This window comes from Pieris rapae, chromosome 11 (assembly GCF_905147795.1).
Source record: "Pieris rapae chromosome 11, ilPieRapa1.1, whole genome shotgun sequence".
In the NCBI taxonomy this organism is placed as follows: Eukaryota; Metazoa; Arthropoda; class Insecta; order Lepidoptera; family Pieridae; genus Pieris; species Pieris rapae.
In genome coordinates, this window is record NC_059519.1 from 5,385,312 (window position 1) to 5,402,649 (window position 17,338).

Here is a 17,338-nt window from a genome sequence, read left to right on the forward strand (position 1 = left end):
AGTCAGCATAAATTTTAACCTCTACTAGACGTATCAATATCTATTGTAAAATCCATTATAGTTTTAGATTTACATCGTTAAATTGTATATAAACCTGGAGAGACCATTTCTCATTTACATTACTGTCAAGAAGGTTAAATAACGCCTTCAAAGATCTACTCCACTCTCTTTGAATAATTGAGTGCTCACATGACATCGTATGACTGACGTATTATCGATCGACATCAGTCACCGTTTAGGGTGTTATTCTGAAGCATATGATATTTTTGCAGTATGATTTACATTTAAAGAACGCAACCTAACCAGGTAAAAATTATTATAATTTTTTATTAAGACGATAACTGAGAACATTTCTATAAGATATTTTATACCTATTATTTCTTGTTCTTTGATGATAAATATTGACTTTACTAACATCTTAATAATATAAACATGCACTCATCAAAACAATTGCTTGGCTAACAAATCCTAAATTTACTTTAAAAATATTTATTTAGTTCGACCAAAGTAGACACTGCAACATAGGAAACAGCAAATTCTGTTGTGGTGTATCTGTAACATATCATTTGTAAAAACATTTTTACTCAGCATGTTTTACACTACTGCCTGCACAGATAAGAAACGTGTGTGACAGAAATATGAAGTATATTAGAATATAAACCTTGATTTCAACATTAACATATCGCACTTCCGACAGATTTCATTTGCATTCCAAGTCCTTTGTTCGACGTACGCTTTGTATCTTAGGCCATGCTTAGAAATCTTGTTCTATTCATCGAGTCACCTATCTCAAGATTTTCCTTAGTAAGGCGAACGACGTTTGTATAGTTTTTCATACAGATTGTACATAAATAAAACACTTAAAGAAAACACTTTTTTAACGGATTGAAGTTAATACATAACTTCAATCCGTAAAAAAGTGTTTTCTTTAAATGTGTAAAAGTTATGTTAGTAAAAGACAACACTATAAATAAAACATGTTAAAAATTCTGTTAAATGTCATAAGAAAAGTTACAAATTTCTATAAAAAACGTTTTAAACGTCCCTGGTTTATAAGACGGATACAGGATTTAACATTTTATGTGAACGTACCTATAGATTATGGTAATTTTCGTATGGAAAGCATACATATATTATTCGAAGTAATAATTTGCCTAAAATATAACCTCTAAAATTGCGAACTACCGTCATTCTTATCTACCCTCCAAAAATCCCTTTTAAGAAATCAAGTAGCAAAAACCACTAACGTTTATATAAAGCATCGCTTTAACTCAACATTCAAGTCCATTAGTCTTAATAAACCGCTAGGAGTGGTATTTACTCAGAGAAATGAAGGCAGTTAGCATTGCAGTCTGTTGCAGCTAAGACATTTTTAAACGTTTTGTTACACTGAACAATGTTTGTGGTCGAGCTCGCTTATTTGAATCTGTGTAATTTAGCTTTAAACGCATGCATTCCGGAATGTAATCTCTATTGGTTTGTTTTAAGGTATATTTTACTATGGGCAAACATTTTACTTCGGTGGTAAACAAATTTACTAAGGAGGTTTAACCTGTATTTAGTATTAAAATATACAACAGTCTACAACAATTAAATTATTTTTGGCCATAACCAATAAAGTGCATCTAAAAATATTGAAATGCATTGACGTTGCTATTTTCTTGAAGTCTCAAGATGGCGGGCGCACCCACGGTCCACCGGAACTCCTTTGTGCAGATTTAATAATAATTTATATATTACATTACACTTAATTTGATGACACGACAAAAAATTCCGATACTAACTTACATAAGAAGTTGGCTAAACAACGCACATTAATTGTTAAGATAAAGCTTATTTCTAATTTCTACCTTTAACGTTCATTTTGACCACAACACAATATCGGCACTTTAAGATTGATTACATAAAAATTTACCTAATAAGTAACCTTAAAATTTAATAATTAAAAAATATTTTTAAAAGGAGTCCCTTTAGGCAAGGTTCCGAAGATACTGGCAGCGTTCCCCCGTTGAATAGCTAGACTAATTCTTTGTGCGAGGTAGCTGCCAGCTCTTCGTTCATTTTGTTGTTGTATATTGAAATCGAACATATTTTAAAAACAGAAGTTTACGTTTAGAACCCTAAGTTCTTCCCTCTTTGGGCAGATGTGTAAAAATAATGAAAATACACTTTTCCCCTGCAAAATAGGGTCGTGTTTTCTTTGAAAATAATGAAGTCCCTACACAAAGCTTATCGGACGTTCGTTAAAACTTTTTCGTCGCTAACAAACTTTTATATCTTTGATCTGACACTTTGTTTTGCGAAACCTTGAATTATATATATGTAGTTATAATATTGTGGGTAGGCAGGAACTGTTATAATCAATGTACTATTACTGTCACTGTTACTGTTACTGTGTGCTGCAGAGATTCAATCCATATTTGTGCTGCAGAAATCGGCTGTTTGGAATCAGTTTAAAGAAAACTGATTCCGTACTACTACATATTAAATAATATAACACTATCTGGTCAATATATTCTTGTAGCCTTGTTGTATCTACAAAAAAATATAAACGATTTTAAAACGAATAGTGACGGGTGAAATTAGTGAAATTAATTCGAAACAGAACTAATTTAAGTTTCCTCAAAACCAGGTTTCATAAGATAAACAACTCCTTATATGGAAATAGTATTCGTTTTTACAACTTTCAAGCGAAATGAGAGAATTATCACTAAGTAAATTTCAAATAAGTTTAAAGTAAAAATAAATAGGTTTTTATAAGTTTGACTAATATTTAAATTATTTGGATTGATTTGCTCCAGTTCAAACAATTCGTATGAATAAAAACATAGCCATTAAAAAGAGTGGCGGAAATAGAAGTAAGAAAAAGCTTGCTTTTTAAGTATCCATGAGAGGCAAAAACACTTAAATCCTCAATTTTTCTTCCACAAACAATCAAGATAGTGTAAACTGCATTATGCCAGTCGATATTTTCTTACTGCATCTCAGTATGAGATGGAGCGTCATTGTCTTCAATGCTGAGCGTGCCGAACGCGCCATTCTTAAGATATCCTATATGAAACCATTTCGCTACCCAATACAAAAACTTTACGATGAAACTAACTTCTAACGGTTAGACAACTATTCTTAATGGCAGCGTGCCATTTTTGGAAACAAACACCGGCCACACCACATCATACTCAATGCCTTGTTTATGATGTGGTCGGTTGGGAAGCTTATGTGTAGGTTTACGAATCTAAATATAAGCTACACATAAAACTAGCCCTTTTATCTTTAACCACTTTATTTAAAAGAAATATTCGCTATCGATTCAAAACTCTATACATTCACTAATAACTTTAAGATATATCTCCACCTGTCTTGCTGTAATGGAAAGTATTTTATTTGTGTACATTAGTTTTTTTTTCTTTTTCTTTTTTATAGAAGAGGGGGCAAACGGGCAGGAGGCTCACCTGAGGTTAAGTGATTTAATTATGAAATTGTAAGTGTTAGGTAGAATTTATTAAATCAAGTACCTATAATCATTAATATGTCAAATGGAAGAGACTAGCTGCCCACGACACCCAGAATCCTAGCGTGGCGGATAGTGCACTCTCTCTTTTAACTAAATATCATAGTTATAATGTAATAAAATTATTTTTCTTTAAATATATTTGTAAAAAGATTTTCTTTCAGATTCCAGCTTCTCAGATTTTAAATAACCTGCAAAGATTAAGCCTTAACAAAATAAATTGTTAATTTTGCAATACATCCTTTAAAGGTGCAAAAGAATTTTTGATAGGCATATTTTTTTATTTAAGAAAATTAACGAATACTGGCGAAAAATGATCCCAGCCTGGTAAACTTATTACTGGTGGGCCTTCATAACTTGTAGCGTCTATTAGATTTGAGACAACTTTACGAAAAGGTTATTGATTTTCTCCTAAATATTGGTAAAAATAGGCAACTTTTTGTTCATTAAAAGTTATGATGCTAATGAAATAAGACTCTGTTCCTCTGAACTGTTAAGAGTAACAGAAGCAGGTATGACAAAAAAAAGTTCGCGGGGCATCTAGTAATTGATAAAAATTACTACCGTACTACATTTTTACTGCTAAATCAGTGTCATACATAAGAAGATAGATAAATTATAATATTAATATATTATAATTAATATATTACTCCTTTTAATAATATTTTTTAATAATTAAATTTTAAGGCTAGTTATTAGATATATTTTTAGTTTGTAATTGTATATTAATATAATTATTTAATAAAACCTTATTATACAATATCTCTGTAATAGATGATCATATGATATACTTGTTTAAAATATAATAATATATATGGATAAATGTATAACTTAAGTGTGAATATCTCATGCAATGAAAATCGTTTTCAGGAAAAATATTCTGAAGTTCACCTTCTAACACATTCGAAATATTATTGGCATTAATAAATTTGTGTCCACGCAATATTTATGTTAAAACTTGTTAAAGCTATTATACCTAAGGGTTTAAACCAACATGAGAAGCAATTAAGGTCTGTTTGAACTGACGCACAAGTTCCAAACTAATCACTGCCACAGATGTCAAATAATTGGACGAAGAGATCGCTACTGTGACCATTTCGTTTTACTTTTAGGGCCAAGGGGTTTACATTCAAGTAGCAGGCTTTTCATTTTATTAAGCAGTTGATTGAAAAAAAATTTTTAACCTGTTACGATACCTTAAATTATAATTACATAAGTACATTACATACGTGGTATTTTTTATTAGTTTTTTTTAGTTATGACATAAAAGTAAAAAGTGAATTTCTTAATATGAATGATTTTCAAGTTTAACGTCTTATGTTGTTAAGTTAATAATTTAAAACAACAAAAAGCAACTACATCAAAGAATTCATTCAATTCAATATTTTGTAAAATATAAGATACTTTTAAAATAAACCGAACCTTGGTTCGGTTTATTTTAAGCTAAAGTTCTTGGTTGGAACCGAACCACACCTAGGTTCGGTTTATTTTAAAAATATCTGCCATTATCCTATGAAAACCCTACGGAATGGTCTCACTATTATACATCGAACACCTGTAGTATATTGAAACGGGCAATAACTAATTGCTGATCTGATTTAACCCGTCATTTGTTCAATATTAATCTCTGCTATGATTTTTTTCTTCCCAAGGGAATTATGCAAATAATTTTTTTACAACCTTCAAATCGAATCGAAGCTGAGTTCCAACCATGAATTTGAAGATACTTGTCAAGTTTCAGTCAAAGCGAAAATGACAAGAACATAGACAATTAAATCAAGAAAAAAGTAACGCTTCTTTTGAAAAACTCTGGGTCATACATTGGAATGTAAAAACTGTGGACAGTTATCTAGTTCAGGCAAAGGAAATGAGAACTGTAGAATATTATAAGCAATAAACGCGGTATTTTATCTCGTTAGATGAACGAAAGTGAAATCGATTTATCCAAATTCATCAGAAGACTCTCCACTATTCGTGTTCTAAGTTCATGTATCATAAAGTTATTTTTGAACTCTTTATTATGCGCTTAGCACTAAGCGACGAAAGCGGTCATAATACTTATATTTTTATGATACTAACTACTTTGTATACAATACAAAAGGTCGACTATAAATAATCCATTCCGTTAAAATTATAAGTAAAAAGAGAACTTTAAATTATGAAATTCAAATTATAATGGAAGAGTTGTTAGCGGTGAGGTCAAGTAGTGAATATTTTGAGCGAAATAATCCTCTCTACGGGGCTATAATCTACTTTTAGATAAAACTTCTTTAACGGATGTAGACCGGAGATTAAAGGCTGGCAAACTACTTGTGAGCCTTCTGGCAATGTGAGTGTCCATGGGCGGCGGTTTCATTTAAGATCAGATGAGCGGATCGGTTCATCTGATTCGGATAAGTTCCTAATATGCAATTTATTACTTATTGGTAGGATAAACACTATTGTTGCGTTTCACGACTGTCAGATAGCACTATTCGTCATGAAACACGAAGTTCTTATTCGGAACTTTTATTTATGTGTTGCATAGCTACTTGGTACTTTATCCATACATTGTATAACAGACCCTTGGGGCCTGTTTCACAATGTCCGGATAAGTTCCAAATAAGCTATTTATTACTTATTGGTATGATAAATAGTATTTTTGCGTTTCACGACTGTCAGATAGCTATACGTCACGAAATTCGAAGTATCTTATTCGGAACTTTTATCTTCCGAATAATATGTGTTGCATAGCTATTTGGTACTTTATCCATACATTGTGTAACAGACTCTTAATCTACTTTTCATTATACTTACGTGTCATTTAACATTTTGATATGTGCATAGGGTCTTTTAGACAATAATGAAAGGATTTCAATTTTTCCCCATGTGAAACAATTTAAATAAAGCAGTGTACAATCTTATAACTCATCTCTCAACTGGAAACTTAAAAGTAACATATTATTTTAATTTTCGACTGACGATTGACATTGCTATCTGAGACAGCGCCGGCTTCTGCTTGGTTTTGGCGCCATTTAAACCCTTTGGTAAATGTTTTCGTCCGAACATTCTATTTTAGCTTAATATGCCTACTAATAGTAAATATGAATGAAATATGATTTCGTGATTACTTCTTTGCCTATATGAAAATGTTATCAAAACATGATTATATCAGAACATTATAGAATGCATTTCTAAAAATAAAAATATTGAAGTAGATTGTAATTGAAATACGTTGCAAATGCAGATAAAATTTATGAGTTTCTGTTTCGTACATATCGGTATAAGGTGTGAGTTACAAAAAAATCACATATGAGGGAATTGTAATTTCAATTATTTTAAAACATTTATAACTTTTTAAGTTCTTTTTATAAATCCTTATCAAAACAAACACCTAATACCATAAGAGTAGGTTATTTTGAACAAAACTTCCCTTGATATCGTTTCAATTTAATGAATATGTAAGGATATATTATAATTTTGTAGTAACTCCGTTACAAAATAATGGTCAAGCACTATGCTCGCGTTTTGAAGGGGGTCGCACGTTTCTTTCCTTATACATAAAGAAACAAAGTCTCAAAATTATTCATGAAAATCTCTTTTAGAATAAAAAAATAAATTCTAAATTGTTATTACTTATGACGTCTCTAATTCATGATAAACTATAACCAGTAAAAGGGAAAATGTAGGTTTCAAAATGTTCCAATTTGGTCTGCAAATTTAAATATGAGTTGAATTATATTTTTTAGCGTTACTAAGGAAAACAATATAGTTAGATGAAAGCACACTCATAACCCTAAATCAAGATTTAATTATAATTATATTGAAACGAAATAAAGTATAAAATAAGCTGAGTATTTTTTGTGTAAGACAGAATATTATCATCTATTTGTATTAAAATAAATTATTCTTTGAACTACAATATTATGACTTATCCCACGCAAATAAAGGACACTCTTCTAAATTAAAATCATTTAATCTTATTTTTATAATGTTTTATGTGATTACATTTTTGTACTTTAGATCTATCATTGGATATATTCCCTTGACCATATTCTATTTAAGAAAATTTTATTTTAAATGATAAATTAAGTTATTGACCTTGTGTAAGAATGTTTTATTTGCAGCCCAAGTCAACTTTGTAGAAAATCAATCCAAATAAAACATTCACGCTTCATTCAATTCCAGAAACTGTTTAGGTAAACGGTCAAACAATTTGAAAAACTAGGAACCCTCACGAATAAAGGGAATAAAAAAGTTTTTCTTTCACAGGTAACAAGAGGACAATGGAACCCACTTCGGATCGAAATCTGTTCATGACTTCGCCGTTCGTGCTAACAAAGGAGATTAACGTAACCTAACATGAAAACATGACAATCGATATAGTTTTGAAGGAAAATTTCACTTTGGACTTTCGAGAGCTCTCTACATCGATGTATCTAACCGATACTTATGTAAACCACTCACTCGAAATAAATGAAACGACTAACGACTTAATTTATTCCAATCAGTTCAAGGATGACGCGTTTTTTGTGTTTCTCGCCGTTCTCAAATGTATTATTATGCTTTTCATTATCATTGCTGCAATTTTCGGAAACCTTCTTGTCATTGTTTCTGTTATGAGGCACAGGAAATTACGAGTGATTACTAACTACTTCGTTGTGTCGCTGGCATTGGCTGATATGCTTGTAGCAATATGGGCTATGTGCTTTAACTTCAGCGTAGAAATAACGAATGGGGAGTGGTTGTTTGGTTATTTCATGTGCGATGTATGGAATTCCTTGGATGTTTACTTTTCCTCCGCCTCCATTCTACACTTGTGCTGCATTAGTGTGGACAGATACTATGCTATCGTCCAGCCCTTGGACTATCCTTTAATAATGACGACGAGTCGACTTGGAATAATGCTAGCAGTGGTGTGGTGCAGCCCAGCACTGGTCTCATTTCTCCCAATATTCATGGGCTGGTACTCTACAATGGACCACTTGGAGTTTCGGCGAAGGCACCCGAAGGTATATAAACTTGAATAAGTTATTAATTTATTGCTTACTATTAAACTATGCTCTTTATAGATTGTAAGTCACACACTAGGGTAACACAACTGCATGTATTAAAATTAACACGTAAATACAAAAGTTATTTAGTTTTTTTTCGCGGCGGTTATTTATATAATTTAAATTAACAGGTATGCAGCTTCACAGTGAACAAGGTGTATGCGGTGATATCTAGCAGCGTCAGTTTCTGGATTCCGGGTGTCATCATGATCTTTATGTACTATAGGATCTATGTTGAGGCTGACAGGCAGGAACGCATGTTATACAGGTGAGTTTTAACAATTACAATACCTGACTAGTGTATTTATTGCCTAAGTTCTAACACTTCTGTAGCTGTGTCTAACATGCATCTTTACTGCCTTTTTGAATATGTCAAACACATCAATATTGCGAATTTTTATGGTAATTGATTAAATAATTGTACACCCTCCTTAATAGACTTCTTCGAATAAATTGTACGCGGCTTCGGCAAGATAAGCAAACTCGCTCGAGGAGTATTGCGTGTAGTTGTGTATTTGATTTTTTAAATGATAAGCTACTATGAAGAGAGTTAAAAAAGTGGTAACTAAATCTTCAGTGTCATCTTGTTGTTAACTTTTTGAACAAAAGCTTTCTGGAACGAGCTTAGGTTTTTTAAACTAAATTACTTTCCGTGCGAGGAAATCCTGCTTCGAAGTTAAAACACGTTGTTAAGTTAATTTCGCCGCTTTTACGAGAAAATCACATGAGTTGGTGCAAAACTGATTTTAGATTTTATAGAAGTTCAGTTGAGTCTTTTATGCACTGCCAATGTTAGATGTAATTAGGGTATTTATGTTATTAAGTACGTGGTAAATAGAGACGGCTACAATTTTAGGAACTACTTAAACCTATTCAACTACGTTAGGTCATGCGATTAAATTACTCTAATGAAAGGGTTTAGTTCATGATTAAAATACACGGCATTTTGCCGAGGTTAATACAGTTTCATGATAACGTCCAAACTCCAAAATGGCCGTAGTCCTTGTAGTAAAACAATTAGTTCTAAAGAACTTCACATATATGACTTTTACGACTAAAGACATATTTATTTATATCTTTAATTGCCTTTTAATAAAGCATTTAACATTTATTATAATTAGCTGTCGATATTTCAAACTTCGGTTAACAATTATAAAATTGGGTTATAAAGGTTTAATGTTTCGTTAAAATTGGGTCGAGACTCTTACAGCTATTGTTTTTCAATTTTGAAACTATCACATGCACGTTATGTAGCTTAGCGAGACTAGGTAGACAATTTTTATGCAATATTATTTAAGTGAGGGCACTCAAATAATATAAATGTGTAATAATTTCTTGTATCCTTCATTTCACTTTAAACATTTTTCATGTTGTATTTTATGAAGTAGTTTAATACGACGTTTTACTATTATTTATAAGACTAATTACTTTTCTTTTGGAGCATTTGACTGTAAAAAATAATTCTTATCCAAGAAACAAATGCAATATGAGACCAGGCTTGGGATGAAAATGGGCTTAACTCGGCTTTAATTTGTCATTATTTTAAGTGCCCCTATACAATCTTGGAGTGACAGCTTCACCCTTTGTACAAGTACAACATACACCAAACAAAAGTAAAAAACTTATTACATAACAATAATGTAACATAAATCATGATGCAATGCAACAATAACTCCAAACTCAGCCATTCTAAAAATCAATGTATTAATATTAATCTCTCCAATAAAAATTCTGTACCGTATTTTTTTTTTAAACCAACCAGTTGTCCTTTGTACCTAAAAACTACTATTTTCTTTGTATCAATAACTAGAATTTACTCAGGTATTACATTACTTTATAACGGAGACTCACGTTTAGAGTCCTGCCAATTTGTGTCAATCCATCGAATATTCGCATTCAAATGTTCCCAATTACCATGTTTTTCAGTCACGTAGGGACGGACTTATCCACTGCCAAATTATGCGTCTCACGGGTATCATTTGGGACGGATTTTAATTAACTCTTTTCAGGATTAAAAATACAACGTTTCTTACTTATAATATTAATCCAGTGGCGCTACATTTTATAGCCTCAGTTCGCTTCAGCCCGCATCTGTTCCTTTGATTTTTTCACAGAGAGGTTGGTAGTTACTCGTTCTTTAGGGTTTAAATAAGTATATCCCACTTTTTAATAATCGGTGCTAATGCCACTACAGTCGGCAGATTGCATCTAATTCTTTAATAGTAAGTATTGCACTGTGCCTGACATCTGTCGTTAATTTGTGGCCTTGTTATATTCCTTTCAATAATTCACCGTAAGAGCATATAAAATCCAATTGTATGTTTTAAAATACACGCAGTATATTTACTTTAAAGTAACTTGGACATTAAGTTAGAAATTTAGCTGTGCTTTCGTTCTTCTTTTTCATATATTTTCTCACATTGGGGATCCCAGCGAAATGTTAAAATAATAAAATGTATTTAAGTAGTGATCTTATGGCTAAGAGACAAACAAGCAAGTGCACAAAATAGTGGCAGGATTCATTTTATACTGTAAATACCGCAGTAGTGACCCATTACGGGGGTTCTAGGTAGTTCTTGACACGAATTCGCTGTGTCACGGAATAGCAAATTATGCATGAAATAAATCAACGTTAATTTATTGGTACTTAACCAACGAATTACGAAATATGGGATGACATCGTTTGTGATACTCAATTTCAATAAAATATAAAACTGACATAATATTTTTCAATAAAATATACTTAAGATTGAGAAAAAAATAGTATCAACTCCTAATAGAATTGTTACTAAGTCCCGTGAATTTATACCTAACATCCACACACAAAAGATTGTACATAAAAAAATCGTAAAGTAATAAAAATAAAAAGTTACAAATACCCGTTGATATATACACATGTTTCATGACTATATTCAATGCAATTTCCGCAAAGTAAATATAAGAAAATCTTGATTTTTTATGTAATGGAACAGGAACCAACTAAAACTAGCATGATTTAAGGTTCGTTTGTTTTTTAAGTTACAGGAGGCAGACGAGCAGGAGGCTCACCTGATGTTAAGTGACACCGCCGCTCATGGACACTCGCACTGCCAGAAAGCTCTCAAACGCGCTGCCGGCCTCTAAACTTGTATAACTGCAATTGCATCTTCTCGTCTGCTTTTCCCTTTCTTTTGTTATCTTCCTATAAAATCTTATTTACACCCCAAACCGCCTCGATTCAGAAAAAACTTAAGTCTGAATCAAATTTTACAAGTTAAAATTTATATGCCTTTATAGAAATCTTACATGATACACATAGATTGTTACAAAAAATGCCAAGAAGTATGTGTGCAAAACATAGGATAAGCAATCATGAGATAATATATGAGTGATATAAAACAGAACGTAGTGACAAGGATACGAAAGGGTTTAGGTGGTCTGGCTATATAGAAAGAATGTACTTCTTCAAAATCTTTGTTTTTAATTTATTTTATTATTCTTTATTACTCAAGATGTCATATAGAACATGGTGTAATGGTCGCAGCTCCTTACAAACATTGGGTAAGAAAAACTTTTAATAATTTAAGGCGATTAAATAGAGTGTTGTAGAGTTTATTGCCAGTTCTTCTCTTCCGTTCTCGCTCTTGATTTTAGAACTGGCATTAATGTAAAATTAGATTCATTTAATGTATATTTCTTTTTTTTTCGTTTATAAGTGTACATTATGTTACCGATATGAATAAATGATTTTTGACTGTGACTTTGATGAAGTGCGAGGGGTATATCAGGACCGTAGTAAGTCTGTAGGAGTTCACCAAATATTAAATAAAAAAAATATATAAATGTTTATTATTATTTAATTAAGAATTACAATGCATCCAGTTTTATATCAAATTTGATTTAATTTTTGGTAAGAAATTTTGAGATGTAAATATCCGGAGGAACTGATTCATTATTAATAATTATGTCTCGTAAATCTACTGGTCGTTTGATATTTCAAACGACAAGATGTACACAAATTATTTCAGCCCGAATATTAATGAGAATTCAAATTGTTACAATTTTCGTCGACTGCTGACGGTTTGTTTGTTAATTTCTTTGAATTTAAAATACCTGTCCACAAATAATTATTTCCATGGACCGTTTAATATTTCGATTTAAAGAAAATATAAAGGGTTGCTTTATATTTGTTAATTATTTTGGAAACATTATTTCAATAAATGTAGCAAGGCGCTCTTGATCATTTTCTTATTTTTAAAAATCTTACATTATAGATTCGTGATTGGTCTATTCATCGTTGTAAGTGTGCACTTATTGGTAATTACAGTGTTACGGCGGCACTCAAACTACGGAAGCCGGCAGACGTGCAGAGACTATACGATATCGATAAAGAATGTCTCTTTTGGATGTTATACGTGGGTAACACTGAAAATGTTTAGAACCAGTTAGAAACATTGCCAATGAATTTTTTTTTTAATTTAAATTTAAGAACTCTTTGGTGACCTAATGTAGTATTATGCATTCATTTCATTTTTGTGAATTGGAGGCAAATCTAAAATCAATTAATTATTATTTATTATGACTTTCGTTGTATCATAGCTTTGTTGTTGAGTAATCTCAAGGCTGCGATTAGCATTTCTTAATGAAACCCCATTTCGTGCTACTGTTTACAATTGGTTTAACGAGTTTAAGCGTGGACGTAGCAATCTCAATGATGAAATATTGCACGAACATTTAGGCGACAGGAAACTTACCAGATGGATTCCCCATACTTTAACTGATGACCAGAAATCCTCCATGGACCACCCTCGCATAGACTAGTGTCCCCAGTGTGCTGTATTTGATATCGTCATAGGTAATTAAAGCTGGATATATTGCTACGAACCGGAAACCACTACCATTCGAGGATCGGGCAACTTAAGTAAAGAAAGGAAGAAGTCGCGGAAAAAAGATGATTGCCTCATTCCTTGGTGGAAAGGACCTAAGGCCCACTGCTTTTCTTAGTGGTTCCATCGAATGCGACGATGTGTAGAGAGGAACGGAGAGTTCTTCCATAAATAGTAAAAGTATAGGCATCCTTCTACATTAAGCCGTTATTCATTTTCTAAACGGTTTCAGTGTTACCTAAGTACCAAGGAAGATGGGACACTGATAATATGATGGCCGACTACTGTTGGGCATCATAATTTAATTCGAGAAAATCCTTGAAAAGCCAATTCCTTGATGGTTAATGCAAAATAAACGACAGAAAATAAACCGATTACATTTTTGATTTCACCATGACATGCTTAAAATCAGTTCAAAAATCCCCCGCACTAAAATGGTTGTAATACAATTGACGTCAATTGACATAAGCTGCGCGATACCTACAGTAGGTATACAGGTAATATATTATAGTGTAATAGTAGGTATATAGGAAACGCGAAATTCCATGTTCCTAAAATTTGATACCTTGAAATCATTCGAGTTAAAATATATTAAAATACTGTCTTTAGAATTAATGTAATACAAAATACAACACATCAAGTTTCTTGGTATCTTTCCCGCGTCGGGCAGGGACAGTCAAATCCATTTCGAGTTTCGTAAAGCTTTATCTGTATTTTTTTAGGAGCAAAGTAGCATCTCTGCTCCTGGACAAGCACTTGCAGATCAATGGTATCTCCGTGGGTGATGTGATGCGAGAACGTCAGAGCATTCAGATGCAACCAATGGCCAGCAGTAAAATGAAGAGAGAGCGGAAAGCGGCACGCACTTTGGGGATTATAATGTCTGCATTCCTTGCTTGCTGGCTTCCGTTCTTTTTGTGGTGAGTATTTAACATTAGTTTTTTACTAGGCACTAAAACAAATTCTTATATAGAAATTATATGATAAGTTAATTACACTTATTTCTTTGTATACATAGTTTGAAAAACTTCAAATTATGAATAAATTAGATTTACGACTTTTACTTTTTTAACGTAAACTAATAAGTTTTACGACTTTTGAATATTTTTAATGAAATATTGCCTTCTGTGTATGCAGAAGTATTGCTACTATGCCATAAAATACGGCATAAAATGGGACCCAATATTATTTGAAGCACAGATAAGATCAATTCAAGTTCACGGCCGCAACTTGACACAGTTGCAATGTTTGATGTATCTATAAATCTACACGTTTTCCACTACCCTATTGAACTTCATCTATGTCCAATCTCGATATGTTAAGAGCACTTTAGTTATACAAGTTCTATTTTAACTTGACATTTTATGAGTATTTACACATTTGTTTATATAGCTCTAATATTCAAGGAAAGAATGTGTTATGTTATTTTGTAAATTTTTTTGTGTTCTCATGCGTGAAATAAATAAATAAACTAAACTCATAAAATGTATTAATTACTTATCTATTTGCGTATTTTACGTGTTTCATATAGGGATTATATATTGTAAAAGATCATTAGTTAGTAGATTTAAGATAGTGTGAATATTTAGTATTAGGAAGTTATGCTAAAACGTATTTTCTTGTGTTGCTTAATTTTAATTTGCCATAGTTTTTATTGTTAAATCCCTGAAAGGCTTCACTTAATTAATTTTAAAATAATGAAAATAGTAGAACTGTATGAAACATAATACCATAAAACTTTTAAAAAATCCCTTATAGTGAACATGAAAAATTATTATATTTAAATAAGTTATAGCTTACGGAAATTATAATCTTTTGTTCTAAATAAATATTTATAAAAGATTTGAGCTGGGCCTGCTCTTGTGATACTTCAGTTATATCTACCAAACATGAGAAGTCTCAATTAAATTTAGAATCATTTAGAAATTTAGGTCACACAAATTTTATATTTACTGCCAGTTCTTAAAAGCGTAATTGAAGAACTGGCAACAACTCTCAATAGACAATATCCAATTAAAAAAATAATAATACTATTCAAATATGTTATTTATTCCCCGTTCATGGAACAACAGGTACATAATAACTGCGCTATGTGGCGAGGCATGTCCGTCACCACCACCAGTGGTAGCTGCGGTCTTCTGGGTGGGGTACTTCAACTCAGCCCTTAACCCTCTCATATATGCCTATTTCAACCGGGATTTTCGAGCTGCCTTCAGGAAGACCTTGGGCTCATGTTGCAGGTACATAACGTCTGTTTAAGATTTACAATAACGTTATTTTTCAATCTCTTACACTTACACATTTACACCCACACACTTACTCATGCACTCAGGCGTGATGATAACGGTTCAAAAAAGAAAATGAAAAACGATACGGTTAAAAAAAAGAAGTTAAATAATGTCATTATTTTAAGTATTTAAGTTTGTTTATGGACGAGCTGGGAACCCTGGAACAACAACCCGGAACACAGGTATTCTTTACTTAAAAGGGTTTCCAAATCTTACACTTAGAAAAGAAAATGTACTTAAAATGAATAAAGACATTTGATTATTATTATATTATTATTATGGCGTCTAAGCACGTGTACGCCAATATCGCGTATTATAGGATTTTATGTTCCTACTAAAATGCGGTTATAGTACCACTTAAAATATTCAATTTGAGGTTTATAGTATTAACGGGAGTTTAGTTCGGTGGCGGTTTTCGGATGGAGATGTTTAAATAAAACTCTTTGTTTGAGGCTTGGTAATAACTGTCTTTGGAGGGATTCTGACTCTTAACGGAAACGAATTTGGCTTATAGACATTATTGGCAAGCAGAGGTAAAATACAAAATTTATGTGTGGTAAAAACTTAAGAGCTCTATATCGGCTTCAAGTTGACATTTGGTTTACGCATCTAATTATTACTTAAAATATTTATATGTAACTGAACTCAAGTTAGGTTATATAACTCGGGCTCTGATTGAAAAATATTATACGTTCTTTATAACGATACACTAGAATAATCTGTAGCAATCAACTTTTTCGTGAAAAATCTGAATATGAAAATTTCTACATTGTTTAACAATACGCTGTCCCTAAACTAATCGACGTTCATACCAGTGTATCTATATGAATAAATGATATTTTATGTTTAAGTAATAGTGATTAATAAAAATTTTATATGTCACTCTATATAGTATTATATCTACGCTAGGATATTTACGATTTCAAAGGTCGATATATATCGATTTTTTTGTTTATATATATCGATATATATAAAAATAAAGCTTATTTCCAGATCACTATGCGGCAACTTTGGGCGTCGTTACTGCGCTCAAATGCATCGACGTGACCATCATCACTCAAACACGTCAGATATGCACATGAACAATTGTGTCAAGTCCACTTCAGCGGATATTCTGAAGCAAGCCACCTGTTCTCGGATAGAAGAGCCAACAGCCTAAAATAATTAATCTAAACCAAAGTACATTTATATAGAAGAATATATTTTATTGTAATATTGATACATCACTTACAATACAAAGGGAATTTTTATTTGAAAAGAATTAGCACTTATTTAATTGATTTGACCATTTCTATAGAAAAGCAGTAGATGGTATTTGGTACGTTATAATTAAAAGAATAAGAAAAAATTTTAGTACACATTAACATTAATTATTATTAACAAAATATAAAATAAAATAAAAAACTTACTCCCGATTTAAATAACAATTTGTATCAGATCAAGTTCAGTTAAATATTAATGTTTAAGTTATATCTAAAATTATCTTAATACATATATAAATTACGTGTCACGTTGTTTGTCCGCTATGGACTCCTAAACAACCGAACCGATATCAATCAAATTTGCACACCGTGTGCAGTTTTATCTAACATAAAATACATCTCAATTTTTACCCGCAAGATTATTTTATTGCAAATATTT

At 31.8% G+C, this 17,338-nt stretch overlaps 1 protein-coding gene across 1 annotated transcript in view; it reads left to right on the plus strand.

The window, feature by feature from the left end:
• Positions 1-16,994, plus strand: part of LOC110998938 (octopamine receptor beta-1R) — a 42,444-nt gene extending 25,450 nt beyond the window's left edge. Inside the window, exons 2-6 of the mRNA XM_022267752.2 lie at positions 7,763-8,502; positions 8,676-8,812; positions 14,132-14,329; positions 15,482-15,649; positions 16,691-16,994. Of these exons, the coding sequence (XP_022123444.1) occupies positions 7,861-8,502; positions 8,676-8,812; positions 14,132-14,329; positions 15,482-15,649; positions 16,691-16,856 (1,311 nt within the window). The 5' untranslated portion in view covers positions 7,763-7,860 and the 3' untranslated portion in view covers positions 16,857-16,994. The remainder of the gene's footprint in view (positions 1-7,762; positions 8,503-8,675; positions 8,813-14,131; positions 14,330-15,481; positions 15,650-16,690) is intronic.
• The last annotated feature ends 344 nt before the right edge of the window (positions 16,995-17,338 follow it).